Source organism: Triplophysa dalaica, chromosome 21, assembly GCF_015846415.1.
Source record: "Triplophysa dalaica isolate WHDGS20190420 chromosome 21, ASM1584641v1, whole genome shotgun sequence".
In the NCBI taxonomy this organism is placed as follows: domain Eukaryota; kingdom Metazoa; phylum Chordata; class Actinopteri; order Cypriniformes; family Nemacheilidae; genus Triplophysa; species Triplophysa dalaica.
In genome coordinates, this window is record NC_079562.1 from 7,097,066 (window position 1) to 7,112,671 (window position 15,606).

The 15,606-nt window shown below is 38.8% G+C and overlaps 1 protein-coding gene across 1 annotated transcript in view; it reads right to left on the minus strand.

Moving 5' to 3' along the window:
- Positions 1-370: 370 nt before the first annotated feature.
- fbln2 (fibulin 2) overlaps positions 371-15,606 on the minus strand; it is a 39,350-nt gene continuing 24,114 nt past the window's right edge. Inside the window, exons 8-17 of the mRNA XM_056735423.1 lie at positions 14,088-14,189; positions 10,026-10,160; positions 8,149-8,286; positions 7,828-7,971; positions 6,692-6,820; positions 5,944-6,069; positions 4,790-4,906; positions 4,346-4,474; positions 3,360-3,483; positions 371-1,782 (exon numbers count right to left, since the gene is read on the minus strand). Coding sequence (XP_056591401.1) covers positions 1,425-1,782; positions 3,360-3,483; positions 4,346-4,474; positions 4,790-4,906; positions 5,944-6,069; positions 6,692-6,820; positions 7,828-7,971; positions 8,149-8,286; positions 10,026-10,160; positions 14,088-14,189 — 1,502 coding nt within the window. The 3' untranslated portion in view covers positions 371-1,424. The remainder of the gene's footprint in view (positions 1,783-3,359; positions 3,484-4,345; positions 4,475-4,789; positions 4,907-5,943; positions 6,070-6,691; positions 6,821-7,827; positions 7,972-8,148; positions 8,287-10,025; positions 10,161-14,087; positions 14,190-15,606) is intronic.

Genomic DNA, 15,606 nt, shown 5'->3' on the forward strand with positions numbered 1-15,606 from the left:
CTACACAATGAGAGGCAGGGTTGAGCGGCCTCCAGGGTGCGACACAAAATGATAGCGTGGAGGTCTGATGAGGTTTGTGATGGAAAGCACGCTGAAAGGAGTAGAGAGCAAAGCAGCTCATTTCTATAGATCGTACCAAATGCTGAAACACTTACCCTCTCAATAAATGGATACGCGTAAAAGGAGTTGATTTACTAGAGGATTTAAGTGCATTTGACAAAAATATTGTTTTTATTACATTTGATGAATTTTGATACTTAATGATGTAGCTGATGTAACAATTGTGTAAAAATAAAGTTACATTGGGTACTTCCTGTTTTCTCCACTAGGAGGCGATCTTTAACTTTAAATAAAAAATCCACAAGAAAACTCAAAAGAGTTGGTGGTTTTATTTAACCAGAGATTGAGTTTTACAGACCAATAGAAGTGAATTCAATAGGAAAGGGAAGAATTACTGTTAATATACTGATGTATTTTGGATGGAAGGAGTATGAAATGCTGTTGTGTTCAATAAACTGGGTTATGACAGAAATATACCTAATATACTGCAGTAATGATACAATATACTGTGATCTCAGTTATGCTGTGCATGAGAGTATAGTGAGATGAACTTTTGGAACCCTGAGATGAATTTTAAAGACAGTAATAGATAAAATAGGCCCAGTATAAAAAAATAAAGATGTACAGAATAACATAAAACGAAATGAAGAAATATTTTCAGTGCTCACACATTCTTCATGTATGCTTGTTAACTGTTTGCAAAATGGGTATATTTGCACCACAAACGTTTTGAAACAAGTATAGGAAAAAAAATAATACATACTTTTAATTGAAAGTGATTACAGACACATTCACCCACATTTCTCATGTGCAGGTGGAGTATGGTATGAACTGAGGCGTTTGTTTGAGTTATCGAGGATAGGTATTAAAACACAATTATTAGCCGTTTTTAAAAGAGCTGTAAAATTTGTCGACGTCTAAATGAGGCGACAACGTTTGACGGGCCTGCAGCAGAATCGTGACAAATTTGTGTCTAAATGTCTAGCGCTACCTCAGCTCAACCCTTGCCACCCCCACAGAGAAACATTGTGTGGTTAGAAAAGAAACAAAGTGCTATAAAAAGCTGTTTTAGGCAATCAAGATAAATTGGTTCTGTATAAACAGCATCTGGAGTAGAGCACTTTCAACACTTTAAAGAGGAAAAAGTGAGACTTTTTTCTTTCTGTCAGTCTCTGCGCTCCGTTCTGTTTGTTCTTGCTCTGCTCAAAATAAGAGGTCGGATCCCGACGGGAGAGTCCCATCTAAGTCTGCTCGGCAAATCCATTAGGCAAACAGAAGTCGAAAGAACAGCCAGATGAGAAACAACTTCAAGGCCGAAGCTTGAAGAGTTTAGCACCACATGAAATCAAAAGTGGAGTGAAGCATCACATGGAGTTTGGCGTGATGAAGACGTAGATTCGAGCCAGGAAAGTTGTGAAAGTCCCTTGACGCAGTAGCTTCATCTCCACGTCGATGAGGAAGTCCCGTGGCTCGTGCACCTGGCGGTGCAGGTAGACGGCACCCGTGAAGCTGTTGAGCTTCCGTGTGCTGAAGTAGCCTTCTTCGTTTCCTCGGGGGATGCTGATGATGATGTTGTCACCCGAGTAGGCAGGCGAGGGTCCGATACGGAAGATTTGAGCGGGGATGACGATGTTGGTCTGGAAGCTCATTTGGTAGTATGTGATGCGTGACGGCATGGTCTGGCATTGCTGGAAGTTGGGGCAATTCAATCGCTCACAGCGTCTAAATAAGAGATGGCAAAGGTCAATTTGATGTACTGTTTTACAATAACATCGTTCGGTGTGTTGTTCGACTGTGAAACCAAAAAGAAGATATTTTGAGAAATGTCTTGGTGGTTTTGTGTCTATCTAATGGAAGTCGATCAGGGCCAATGTTGAACGTTCTTCAAAATATCTTCATTTGAGTTCTGCAGAAGAAAGAAACTCATACAGGTTTGGTCAGTAAACTAAGAATTTCCATTTTCAGGTGACCTGTGCCTTTAAAAAAGGAACCTGAACCAAATCTACACACTATAACGTCACAGAGACCCCCTAGCAACCATTCAAAACACCCTAACAACCAGATCTGAATCTTTTTTCCATAGATGAACCAAATATTTTGTACAACATGACATTACACAGCATGATACATGACATATGAGAGAGGCAGTTCCTTCTAAAAATGACCACGGCCCATAACAACTGCACCACAGTAGGTGTTTTCCCCCTGCTGACCGTCTATGCGGTTACATTTCTGATTAAGCTGTGAATCTCAGGAGGCCTGATGGCGAGCAGTGGGAGTTCCCACCAATCAGAGACCTCGCTGACACTGCCCAGACGTGTGTGTTTGAACTTCTGCTTGATCAAAGCAATCTGCCTCCATTCCCTTGCCTAGAAGGAATCATGATCGGCTACAAGCTGGGCACAATAAAGATGGCACGATGCTGCTACAATGTATTTTTACATTCTTGAGACCGAACAGGTGTACGATTACTTCTTAATACAAGACTTACAGTTTCATCATTAGGAAATCGACACAGAGGGGTGTGAACAAAAGTATTGGGATACGCCTTTCTAATAAGCATGTTTTTTCTATTTAAGTAATCCAATCAAAACCATTTGATTCCAGATTTTTAAATGGTTGTACCTCAGCCAGATATTGTCCTATTCTAACAACTCATACATCAATAGAAATCTTATTTATTCAGCTTTCAGATTATGTAAAAAGCTTTATTTCAAAAAATTGACCTATAAGACTGGTTTTGTTGTCCAGGGACACAAATATCATTACTGTATATGCTGTAGCATTAAAGGTCAAGTGTATTTAGCGGCATCTAGCAGTGAGGTTTCGAATTCTAACCGACCAGCTACAACATTGCGGATTCCATTGAAGGGGGTGTATGTAGATAGATTATAGGCTAATAAAAACATACCACTTCATCATGTAAGGCTATTATTCACCACTGAAGACATAGTTATGTATACTATAGTACATTTCTGTCAATAGATCCTCCAATTAAAATTAAAAACCTGGACCACTGACGGAAGTAGTCAAACCTGTTCATTAGAATGGGGCGTCCCAGCACCATATAGTGTGTTCTGCATGATAAATGTGATTGCAATCGGGTGTAATCGCAGTCTTAACCTCCATATAATTTCAGAAATGATTAAAATGTAGCTACCTATACTGCATGCCCATACAATAAAAGTTCCTATTTAACATACTCACGTTTTTGCACGTCTCATGAAGAGAAACAGACTAACGTATCTCATGCATTTCCATCATTGCTTAAACGCTGTATGGCAGTAATGCATACTCACGTGTCTGACACTTTCTTGTAGTTCTCTGGACATGTAAAAGACAGGCAGCGGAACCCTCCCTGAAGGTTGAAACAGGTCTGAGAGGCGGAGCAGTTGTGTGATCCAATGGCACATTCATCAATATCTGAGATAAAACAGATGTGAGACGGTTTTAAGTTATAAATTCTTAAAAGTTCAGTGTGTGTGTGATCCCTGGGTGTCAACACCAATATCATACACAACAATTCACTTTAAAACTGATTCCATTCTCTTTCATTCTCATTAAACACATAAAAAAAGAGGAAAAGGTAACTCAATAATGAATCGCCACTAAACTATTGAGCTTTTGCAGGTAATACATAAATAAATAACAAAATCGCAGCGCACGTTCAATTTGACCAGTCACAATCAATGCATGCAGGATGCGGTTGTCAGGGCGACTGATGTCTGCGGTGACTAACTGCCAAGCTTCATTTTGCTAGGAGTCAATTTTGGCCCCTCCAGAAGTAATTAATTATGCATCTCATTTGACAAAAGCAAAGTCCTCGTTTCAGCTCGCCGGCTCCAATCCGCACACTAATTCATTTGGCGCAGGCTTGCGCTAACCTCCGGGAGCCTGTACGGGCTCTTCTTCACCTCTCATTGACTTTCCCATCTCCAGAGCCTGAGGGAGTTTTGTCAATTTTGTGATCTTTCGAAGAGAGACGGAAGAGAGCGAGGAGCGTTGTGATGAACCTGTGGTTAGCCTCTCGCAACTCAATGTGCCAATTAGAGAAATTAAAGCTCAGAAACAAGTTTGTAGCTTTTGGCCTTTACAAAGGTGTTGGTTAGAATATGGACTTTGAGGGCTCGTCCTCACCAAGGGCGATAACTTTATTAATAAAGCTCTAAACATCACTCTTAATGTTAAGGAATAGCTTCCAAACCACAACTACACAGAAGAACAATATTGTTGAGTGTTTTTATCATCATATATATGATATGATGCAGTATTAAATCAGATTTACCTTCACATGTGCGTCCATTAGGTGACATGGTGTAACCATGCGGGGGACAGGCACATTTGTAGCTTCCCGGGACATTCTCACACTGGAACGCACAGAGATTCCCAATGCTCTGTGAACACTCGTCGATATCTAGAGACCAAATAACAGCATTCATCTTTATTTCTGAGAAATGTATAGTGTAAAGAACAAAACGTGTGAAAGTAAGGGAAGTTCAGGAAGACACACTAATTGCTCCACTGTTCTCAGTATGTGTTGATTATGACTCCCCAAAAAAATCAATTTTATTGACTGAAGGTTTAAGAAGGGATCTACCTGTATCTGATCTCCACAGAGGTTACATGATCAACAAATAATGAGTGTACTTGTGTTTAAGCTATAAGGGGCAACACCGGAAGGATGAAAAACAAATCAATTTCCTCTCTTGAAGACATTAGAGAACTTTACCTTCACACGTATGACCGTCCTCTTTCAGGTAGTAGCCCATTCGGCAGTAACACTGGTACGAGCCGTAGATGTTTGCGCATTCCTGACCGCAGGGATTGCTGTCACATTCATTAAGATCTGTAAGTGCACACAAACACATTAGGTGACATTTTGTGTTCAAAACTTTATGCATTTATACATTTTATTTGCAGTTATCAGAGCTCAGGAAATGGAAAAACACAGCTCTTTTAAATGATTAAATACTGCGCTTTCAAAGTTGACAAGCCCTTTTTAGTTATTTTTTATTGAAAAGATATTTGCAAAAACCAGTGACAAACATAAAGGGTAACTAATTATAATGATTTATGGCACAAAATAAAAATCACGAAATGTGGAGATACAAGGTTTCAGAATATTATGTGAATATATTCTATGTATTTTTTATCTTTTTGTACTATATGTAAATATAATATTTATTATCATTCTGACCATTATGATTATTTTTTGTTAGCATAACATGTTGTCCGTGCATGATCTATAAATTAAATTTTTTTTTAATGTAATTTTAAAATATAAAAAAAATATATATATGTAAAAAGTGAAGAACGTTAAATATGTCCATTGTACAATTTTGTGATGTACAACAGTGTATGCTGTAAAATTCAGTGTTTATTTTTCCAGAAAAGTTATAATTAATTAATTTTATTCCAAAATGGGTATTTTTTCCCTAACTTTGACTTTTTGACACCATGTGCTCACCCTTATGTAAGAACATTCAATAACTATTTTCATCTTACCAGATGACACATGGATTTATGCTCTTTTATTTTTGTATCTCTATTCCTTTGAAACCAGACTAAAAGTCACCTCATGGAGAGTACCTCTGGCTATCTTACCTGCCAAGTCCTTGAAATAAATGCTGACTAAATGAATGAAATTTCTCAACGTGGCACTCGCAACAAAAGTGCACTTCGGTCATTTTAAAAACATCTGCAGCAGTCACTCTTGCTGACAGCTTATATTCTTTCACTCTATTTTGCTTTTCACTCTCAATGTCTCTCTTCCAGACTTTCATTGGAAAAGGAAAATGTATAGTCCAGTCGTTTTAAAAGCACACCACGTTCTTCACGGGCACGCTGCTTCTTGTTCCAATTCACCAGTGCAAATGGATGTACCTTCGCAGTTCTTGCCGTCGAAAGCGAGGGAGAAGCCGGTAGTACAAGAACACTGATAGGAACCCGGCGTGTTCTCGCAGGTCTGGGCGCACAGGCGGCCCGGGTACCTCCAGCATTCATTTACATCTGCCGGCAGAAGTGAAAAGAACTGTATTAGTGTATGTGCATACTGCAGTCTGGGAGCTTCTCTCTTCCTGCTACACAACAGAAACTGTGAGAGATAAGAGATCAGTATAATCAGCATGCTCTCTGGAGCATGAGCTACTGTCGGTTTAATCTATATATGTTCCTAGTCCAAAGGGTAACCAAAGGGAAGGCGGCGTCCTTTGGGAAATGGAGTCACACATCAGTATCCAGACTGCAGCTTTAAGCACTGCATGTTGTGGCGTTTGTTGTCCTTAAAGACAGTTCTAAAATGGCTTTGCTCAAAGGCATAGTTCCCCGAAAAATTCAAATTTTATCATCATTTATTCATTTCAAGCCTGTGAGATTTCTCAAAACATCTTTGCTTGTTTTCCAAAGAGTCACATAAAGGTTTTAAATGATATGAGGGTGAATAAATAAGGACAGAATTTTTATGTTTTGGATGAACTCAAGTACCCAGATTTCACAATAGAAATCAAGTGGTGAGCTATGTAAACTTGCTATTTGAACAGCCCATTTTAAGACCATGCTTATCTGACAAAGGATGTGTTTTCATAGTTGTGTTGTATATCGTGTGTGTGTCAGTATGTTTGTAAATACGCACCCACACAGAGCTTGCGAATGGAGTCATACTGGTAGCCGGTTTGGCAGTCACAGCGGTAGCTGCCGGGCAGGTTGTGACAGATTTGGCCCTGTCCACAGCGGTGGGTGCTGGTCTGACACTCATCCACATCTGCAGATACACATTCCAACATTCCTTTAGCTTTTACAAGCAAGTGTATGTTGCCTATGTATACTAACAAAAAGAAGGACCCATGCTACTATAATGATGTTATCATGATAATACCATGTTCTAGCCATGTTGTTTTAAACATGTGAAATTGTGTGGTGTGTGTAGACCACACAACGCATCCTAGAGACGCATGAAAAGATTGGTTGAATAAAAGAACTGTAAGGTTTGTTATTTGTGGGATTTTCATGTGTCGTACCTGTATGGTGTAACAGCAAAATTTAGAAAATAAACTGTTAAAAATATATATTTTTTATATTATTAGCAAAATTATTATTTTGCAAATGTATATGTTCTGTATATGTTAATGTTTTCATTAAAATCTATATAATTTCCCAAAGGATTTGGGCACCAACCAAATGTCGCCACAACAATATTAAACCACCAGTTATTTTTGAAATTATGGAAACATTTTTTTTTTTAATGTTAACATTTGAAACTTTTCAGTGGTTTACGGTCAGGGGACAAAATATACATTTCGTATGGAAGTCATTGTGTGTGTGGTCCTGGTAAACCAGACATTATGGGGACCAAGTGTCCGCACAAAAATGGTAATATCAGATATTTTAGACATTGTGGTGACATTTTTGGGCAACAACGAAGAAAACGGGTCATAAATCAAACTAAATAATGTTTAATTGAAAATATAAAAATGCTTAAACCTTTGTGTGATATATACACAATAGGCAATATACAGTTTGTACAGAATAGAAATCATCACGATATGTCTATGGTAAGACCCTATAAAACATGGAAACCCAACATGTGTGTGTGTTATTTCTTTGTACAGGTTTATTTGTCACAAGGATACTAAAGCTATAATGGTAAAAGTCTGATCCACCTACAATTGTGAGGAATGGCCAGGATATATCAAGCCATTATGTCTATGGAAAGTCCCCACAATGCGTAGTAACCACCATCTGTGTGTATGCGTGTTTGTGTATCCTCACCAACGCAACGTGCCCCATCAGGGCTGGAATGATACCCCCGACTGCATATAATAATCTTGCGCTGACAGGTATAAGAGCCCACTGTGTTAATGCAGTTAAAGCCAGAAGTACAAGGCTCACTTACACTGCTGCATTCATCTATGTCTAAAATAAAAAGCAGAAGAAAAATGATTTAGTTTAGTTAAACCAGAACCAAATGGAACATGAAATCAAGTAAGCCTAATTCATAATACCAATGTCATTTGTAATTTTTAAGTTTTTTGCTTGCAACCGTCCACTAGGGGGCACTAAGTGACTCAAGATTGCTATGCCCCATCTTACCGAGGCAGTTGCCATGTGAGTCCTGAGTGAAGCCCGTGAGACAGCGTTGCTTTGATTCGCAAGTGAACGAGCCATCGGTATTCTGGCATTCGAAGCCCGTCCCACAGTTATGAGTACGCACCACACACTCATCGATGTCTAAAAGAGAAGAGCGCACCACGTCAATACAAGACAAGAGACCAGACAGCTAGAAGCTACCCTGACTGGTACCTGCATAGAGGATTTGTTTAGTTTTTGAGATTGATGCTGATATAAGTGCACTACATGTCAAATAAATGTTGTTATTCCTCGCAAAGCTCACCAAATGTGCCGTGTGAGTATAATGAATAGATCAGCCTCGTCTGAGATGTTTATTGGTAGAAATGGGTTTGGACAGAGATCACAACAATGCTCAATTACAGGTTATATCTTCACAGCAGGTGGCACTGTGGCTCAATAACAGGCTTAGAAGACATGGTCGCAATTTAAAGCAGCTGATCTCACCACATCAAACCCAAGTCTTCCTCCACGGTCAACATCGCTTTAACTGCATGTTAGCAATCACAGGTAAAGCAAACTGATTTCGTGTTTCACATCAAGTTAAACCGCGTGTAACCCAAACTGATTCGCACCATTACCCAAGTTAACATTATACCCACTCTGGGATATTTGGTGAGCTCTTAATTACTGGTTTTCGGGGGCCGTTCCAAATCCTACAGCATCGGGAAGTTCTCGTCTTCCATAGCCTTTAATTTGGTAAAATCGACCATTTCCATTTCATCAGATATGATGGTAATTATCCCTCCGCACTTATTAGCATGCACCAGACCGAGTCCTTACAAGAATCAGAGACGATTCTCAGCGTTCAAAAGCGATTTGAAATGGTTAGATGTGTCTAGGCATCTGCTTTGTGTAAAAACAGCACGCTGGATGGTTTAGATGTTAGTAAGTGAAAGCCTAAAGCCATCAGCTGTGGCCGCAAAGGCCAGTGAAAAAATGACATTGTGCAGCACAGATTTATGCCATTACTGGTTCTTCGCTGACTGTGATGTTTTTAAATGACGAAGACACTGATCTCAGGTCAGTAAATTGGAGTGTGTGTGTGTGTGTGTGTGAGACTTTGAAAAGGGTGGGAGGCTATTTGTTATTGATTCTGACCACATGCATCACTGAGATGTCAGAGGATGGGGGATGTTGAGTTGCGCCATGGTTCTGCTGATTTGCTCCCACATTCAGGCAAGTTCACGCAGACATACCGCACTGCATGTGTTAAGGACACTAATCAAGGTAAATGGCATATATTTTTGCACCGTCTAAAGGCCAGCTCAGATCAAGACTGATCAAGTTTTAGAACAAGACGTTAAACTGAACCAAGAGCAAAATTGGACTGCTTGTCACTATTTTAGGGCTAAACAGTTTTTCCCTTTTTTCTATGGCAGCAGTTTGAAGTTATAGCTGCATAGTACTCTATTATTATCCCTGTCTACAAGTTTCTCTGTTTTCTGATATTGGTCACAAAATTAGAACCAACAAAATCGAATCTGCCCTCCCGGATGAGACTGTTTTCTCTCAAGGTTTTTCTCCATTCAGTTTTGGTTCCTCGCAAACGTTGCCGTGGATTTTCAAGGTTTTTTCAAGCAATACTGAAGCCCCTCCCCTAAAGTCTCTGGTGCAAATGCAAACCGTACTAAAATGTAATAATATGATCGTACAAATTCATACAAATTAGCTACCTCGTAAATTACACATGAATTGAAGATTGCGTCGGATAAACACATTTTGTACACACAGCCCACTGAATGAACTGCTCCTTTGACTCATTTTCATTTGCTTCGCATTTCATAAACACGTTGCACTTGCAGATATTATTTACAAATATTTGTTACTGGTCCACCCACCTTCACACACTCCGTTTCTCTCCTGGTAGCCTCTTGAACACGAGATTCGCCTCTGGCACATAAACGATCCAATTGTGTTCACGCACCGCTCATCCGACTGGCAGGTGTGTGTGTTCGTCACACACTCGTTCAAATCTGCAAAGTAAAAGTGCAGGTGACATGAGGTACACAAATAGAAAGTTACATCCATAAAAATCTGTAATTATTCAAATATGGTGGTGATCTCCATTTCTGAAACATATTTATTGCTGGTTGCAATGCATTTGGACACTATTAAGTCCAGATACAAGTCATATTTGAATGGCGAGCAGGATTAGGCCAATGTTTATTGTATGTTCCGTCACTACAGTGAAGAGTCAAGATGGCCGGATTTATTAAACGCAAGAACTCTAGAGAATGTTAAAGTGTAAACAGGACAGAAACAAGCGAAGAGAGCGGATAATTACTTCAGACTTAGACAATGGTTGATTTGTGGGCTTAAGACTGGATTTAATATGTCATGTTTTTGCCAAAATAAACAATTTCTGGCAGAACTCTAGAGAAATTCCATATGTTGGCTTATTTGTTCTTCACAATGGCTGGAGACACCACAGAGAGAACAATGATTCTGGGCAAGTCGTTTAAAAGTACAGGCCAATTTGAGTAATCATAGACAAGATTTGCATTTAAAGAAGAAAATACTCTACCAATGCAGTAAAATAAGAGTGGAGGTTTTAAGAAACCGAAATTACCCTGCATTCGCAACACAATCTCACAGGAATTCATAAAAACTTTACAAGGTTACAAATTCCTATAAATTAGTAACGATTGTTACGTTTAGGTACGATTTGCTTTCACTAGTGATGCACCGAAATGAAAGTTCTTGGCAGAAGCCGAATAAAAGTAAAACACTTGGCCGAAGGCCGAATACCGAACATGGCATTTAGCATTTCTTCTATTTATTTATTTAAGTTTTTAACTATCGCACAAACTGAATGGTCAAAATGTTCTTTTTATATTTTGTCTTGCTTTTCGATATAATACAATATAACTCAAAATAAAATTGAGCAAAATAAGCAAAATTAAAACAAAAAATTGAGTTATTTCCCTTCTTTAATAGTCTATATTAAGCCTATACCTGATTGCTGAAAGAATGTGTAGCTACTCTGTACCCCTACAACAAAACACTTCATTAAAAAGAGTCATTCAACATTATAAGCAAAAAACACGAATAAACGAAAAATGTTGGAATATTATAGGCTATACTGCAAAATGATTTAAAGAAAATAAATCCATGCAAGCAATTCTGACTGATAATCATTTCAGTTCACGTCTCTCCTCCAAACTCCGTCCACAAAGATGGAGTTCTCTCAGAAGGTGCCGTCCTGGCCGGGATACACAGAACATACTTTGACAAGTTGTTTAGTACAGGGAACTGTGTGCACGCGGCCACTGTATGATGTCAAAGGGTGCTTTCTCTCTCTCCGCTGGTTGCTTCTTGATCATCTCACACGTCATGTTTTTGCTATTTTCGGCCAAATATTTTCGGTTGCCAAACATTCGGTGCATACCTAACTTTCACTCCAAGAGGTAAGGTGACGTAAGGTTTTGGGGTTAAACACATTACTGTGTTCAATGGATCGAATTACTGAGACATTTTCTTAAGATATATTTAAAATGTTTTTCACTTGCAAAGCAAACTATTTTATCCAGAGAAAAAAATGCATTAATATAATTTATTGCATAAACATAATGACTACAGAAACACTAAATTAATGAGTCTTTCGAATGCTTGTTCATCTGAAATAACAACATCTGTTCCCTGCATTGCAGCTTTTCACAGGAGGACAAGACTAGTCTGAAGGGCCTCAGGTACTATATCATGATATTACTTCTTTCTCAAATCTGCATTTTCTACACTAGCAGAGAGTTGCGGAGCTTCTGGTCATTTCCAGTTGCCCTTAAAGTCTACATTTTAGTGCAGTTCCTCATGTAGTCAGATTATAGGCCATACTCTTTATCTCTTTTTTTAAGTTCTTAGCTTCATGTAAACATTATTTAGCTCTAGGGGGCATGCAGAAAGCATCACAGGCTCTGTTTTCGCGCTCTGTCACCGATACGGCACAAGCGTCAACAAGCCGCCTCATCAGTATACACGAGTGGAGGCACTTATTCAAAACATTTGCTTTATCATAACAATATGTTGAATTGCCTTCAAAATATGGTACTCTGAAATGCATTAGAGGACACGCATTCGTATGAATAATGTATGTGTGCAGACTTGAGGCCACGGGGAGTGAGAGAGCACTATCGTGATGTGTCATGACTGTGGCGGGGATGCTGAGGGATATGGTCTGTGGATGTTAAGTATTGCTTCTGTGTTCAGCGAAATTGAGATGAGCGGGTGATAATCAAGCTTTGTATAAGCAGTTTGTCTAAAATCATGTTTATTGAGACACACACAACCATATAAACATATCTGTATACAATACATGTCTGTGAATACTAAGAGACTTCAATGTTATTTGTGAAACATATTTTTCCATCGCTCCTACACAGCCGGTGCTTCATTCATGCTCCAATTTCTATGTGCATGTGGCACATGGTGATTGTTCATTATCGATTTACGAGTTGAAATTGCCCTATAATGTCGGTTGAGACCTCTTACCCACACAATCTCTATTCTGGTTGTGAATAAAACCCTCATCACGCATCTATTCGAGCAACGAACACCCTCCTGGTGTACAAACACCTCTTCAAGGGAGCAAGTGTCTCTCACTCGTTCACTTCGTTGTTACACACAACAGACGTGTGCAAACACACACCCACCCTTGTAACGAACACAGCAGCACCGCCATAAAGCCACATTGGCGTTTTACGAGGTGCGAGATCAGATTAGGTTTTGTTTCTAATAGTTTAGTTTGCTCTAAATCAATCAACCATTTTACTGTCGTTTCAAAGTGGGTTTTCTCCTTGGCGAAATTCCACACAGGGACGGGTTTATGAATCTATAACACTTAATGTTTGCCACGTGAATATGGCTTATAAAGAGAAACAGATGCTGGGAAACTCTGGCAGGCCATATACAGTCAAAAGTATACTGTACGCAAACCGCTTCTCATTTCGAACGTGCACTCGGAAGGGTAATGCGTTGCGTATTGAATGAAAGTTCATACTAAAATATTTCATTAAAACAAATCCCCAATCCAGTATCCTTCACTGTGTGACTAAAAATCTTGGCTGCACAAGCAAAGTCAGACAAGGTTTATTTTGTTTCTGCCAAGATGAAATCAAGGTCTCTGACCACCCGTATTTAAGCATATGGGAGCACTTTGAAGACGGAAGACAAAGAACAAAATAAACCCAGGGATAATTCAACAGTTAAAGCCGCCAGTTCGCCCAAGTCCATTTCGCTGATAGCCTCCCTTAAACTGTCCTCAAATGCAGAGATTAAGATACACTACATTTACAGCTCCTGTCTCCTGAAGCAAGACAAACCTAAAACGTTGGCGTAAAACCTATCATTCACGTTGACTCGTGGACAGTTCGCGATTGCCGTCTTCGCAGTCATAATCGATCATTGTAAAAATTTCAGCTATTAAACAGAACTTAAATAATGCGAACATCAACCTTTCCTGTAAAAGGAAAGGCAGTTTATTCAGTCAGGTGGTATAAATTACATACAGAAATCCACGCAGTTACGCTGGCACCAGTGAAATACAGTGTTTCTGGATCCGTTTATAGTCGATAACAGCTGTGCATTGAGATTTTATTGCCAGCCTTCATGGTAAGTTCAGGATGTGGAACGGAGAGACCTTGGAATATATATGCACGCAACTCTATCAGTATAGTAAATAAACACATGATAAAAGTGTCAGATCGGACAGGAAGATGAATCGCACGACAGAGGATGGTGTCGAACTCAAAACTAAGGTCACTGTTTAGTATTATAGTTAGGGCTGAAGGAGAATAATACGTCGTGGATCAGCGAAACTGAAGGAAATAAGGTAAGACTAAGTAAGTCTGCAATATGTTGTGAAGGAAACCGATAGTGTTTTGCAGCTTTAAAAAGTTTCACTTTACCTTCACAGGTGTGTCCGTCAACCATCAGAAAGTATCCAGGGAAACAGGAGCAATGCGCTAGACCTCTGATAGGAGAACAGCGCTGAGCACAGGGTCCATTACCTGCCGCGAAAAACACAGCTTACCAGTTAATGCATCTACCACGCTTTCTAATAACTATGTCTGGTTATAAGATTTCAGTGCCCAAGCACGACTAGCACTTACCTAATGATGCTTATTGAAAGACCAGAACTCAATGTGACAAATGTAATAGCGGGTGGCAAGATAATTCGTAAAACGAAGGCAGTTTTAAATTACACAGTCAACAAAATAAATCTGAGGCGCTGCACAGCAGTTAGCAAGACACCAGAGATGTGCAGCGGTGTCACCTGCAAGGTGCTCACACATTTAAATGATAATAATAAACATTATAATAATAACTGCTACTTGTCTGAACAGTTTGCCTAAATAAAAAGGCCTGGAAAGAAATGCTCAGCCTAAACTGATCTGACATAGCTGAGCAGTTAAAAATATTTTTTTCTTCACGACTTGATGAGTTACCCAGAAGCATTTCAACCCTCTTTAGCCGAAACTGAAGCACCAGAGACGTGACAGTGTCCCAGACAGGACATTTCTAAGTTTTTAAACATCCATCCATTCTAAACCACATATACATTAAACCTTGAGAATACCAATAAATTATTCTCCAGTAGAGCTTAAGTATATATTTAAAGATTATTTTATGTAGTATCATCAAAGTACTTTTTCAGGAATACATAGGACTAAATTGCCCTCCATTTTAGTCTATAAAAGTACACCTGTATGATTCAAAGGCGGATGTCCGATTTCTCATACCCGTTGTTGATGTTCAAATCACCAAAACAGACACACCCCTACCCCAATATTTCACTTTCGTCACCGCTCGGCTCGACTAATGTCCGTCCTGTGCACTGTGCACCCTACTGTGGATTGGCTGCAAGGTTGTTTTGGTACTCGGCCAGACTTTGTCTTACCAATTCAGATATCAGACACCCCGCCTTTAAACATGTAAACTTTCATTTTAAACGTTGTAAACTTAGAGTACACAACTAGTTTACAACTACATTTTTATTTGTACTTACACAATACTACAAGTAAACTTAGTATTTTAATACTTTTTAATTTATGAAAGTAAACTTCAAAATTAACATGACTCGCAAAACTACTAGATTTGTCTTTAAGTAAACTTAAAATCATACCTTACCCTAACCTTACAGTTTACAAGTTATTTATATTATATATTATATTGTTACATTATAACTATTTGGAAAATTTGTAAAACTATTTGGAAAAAGTATTAAATAGGTGAATCATTCTAAAAAGTAAAGACAACTACAAGCCAAGTATACTATACTTCGTACACCCCACTATACTTTTAAGTATATCTCAAAAGATGAAGTAAAAGCAAAATATCCTCCTATGTAGGCCTATCTTTTTCTGATAAGTACACAATAAGTAGACTGTATATATACTTTCTCATTTTGTTTAAAATATATATACT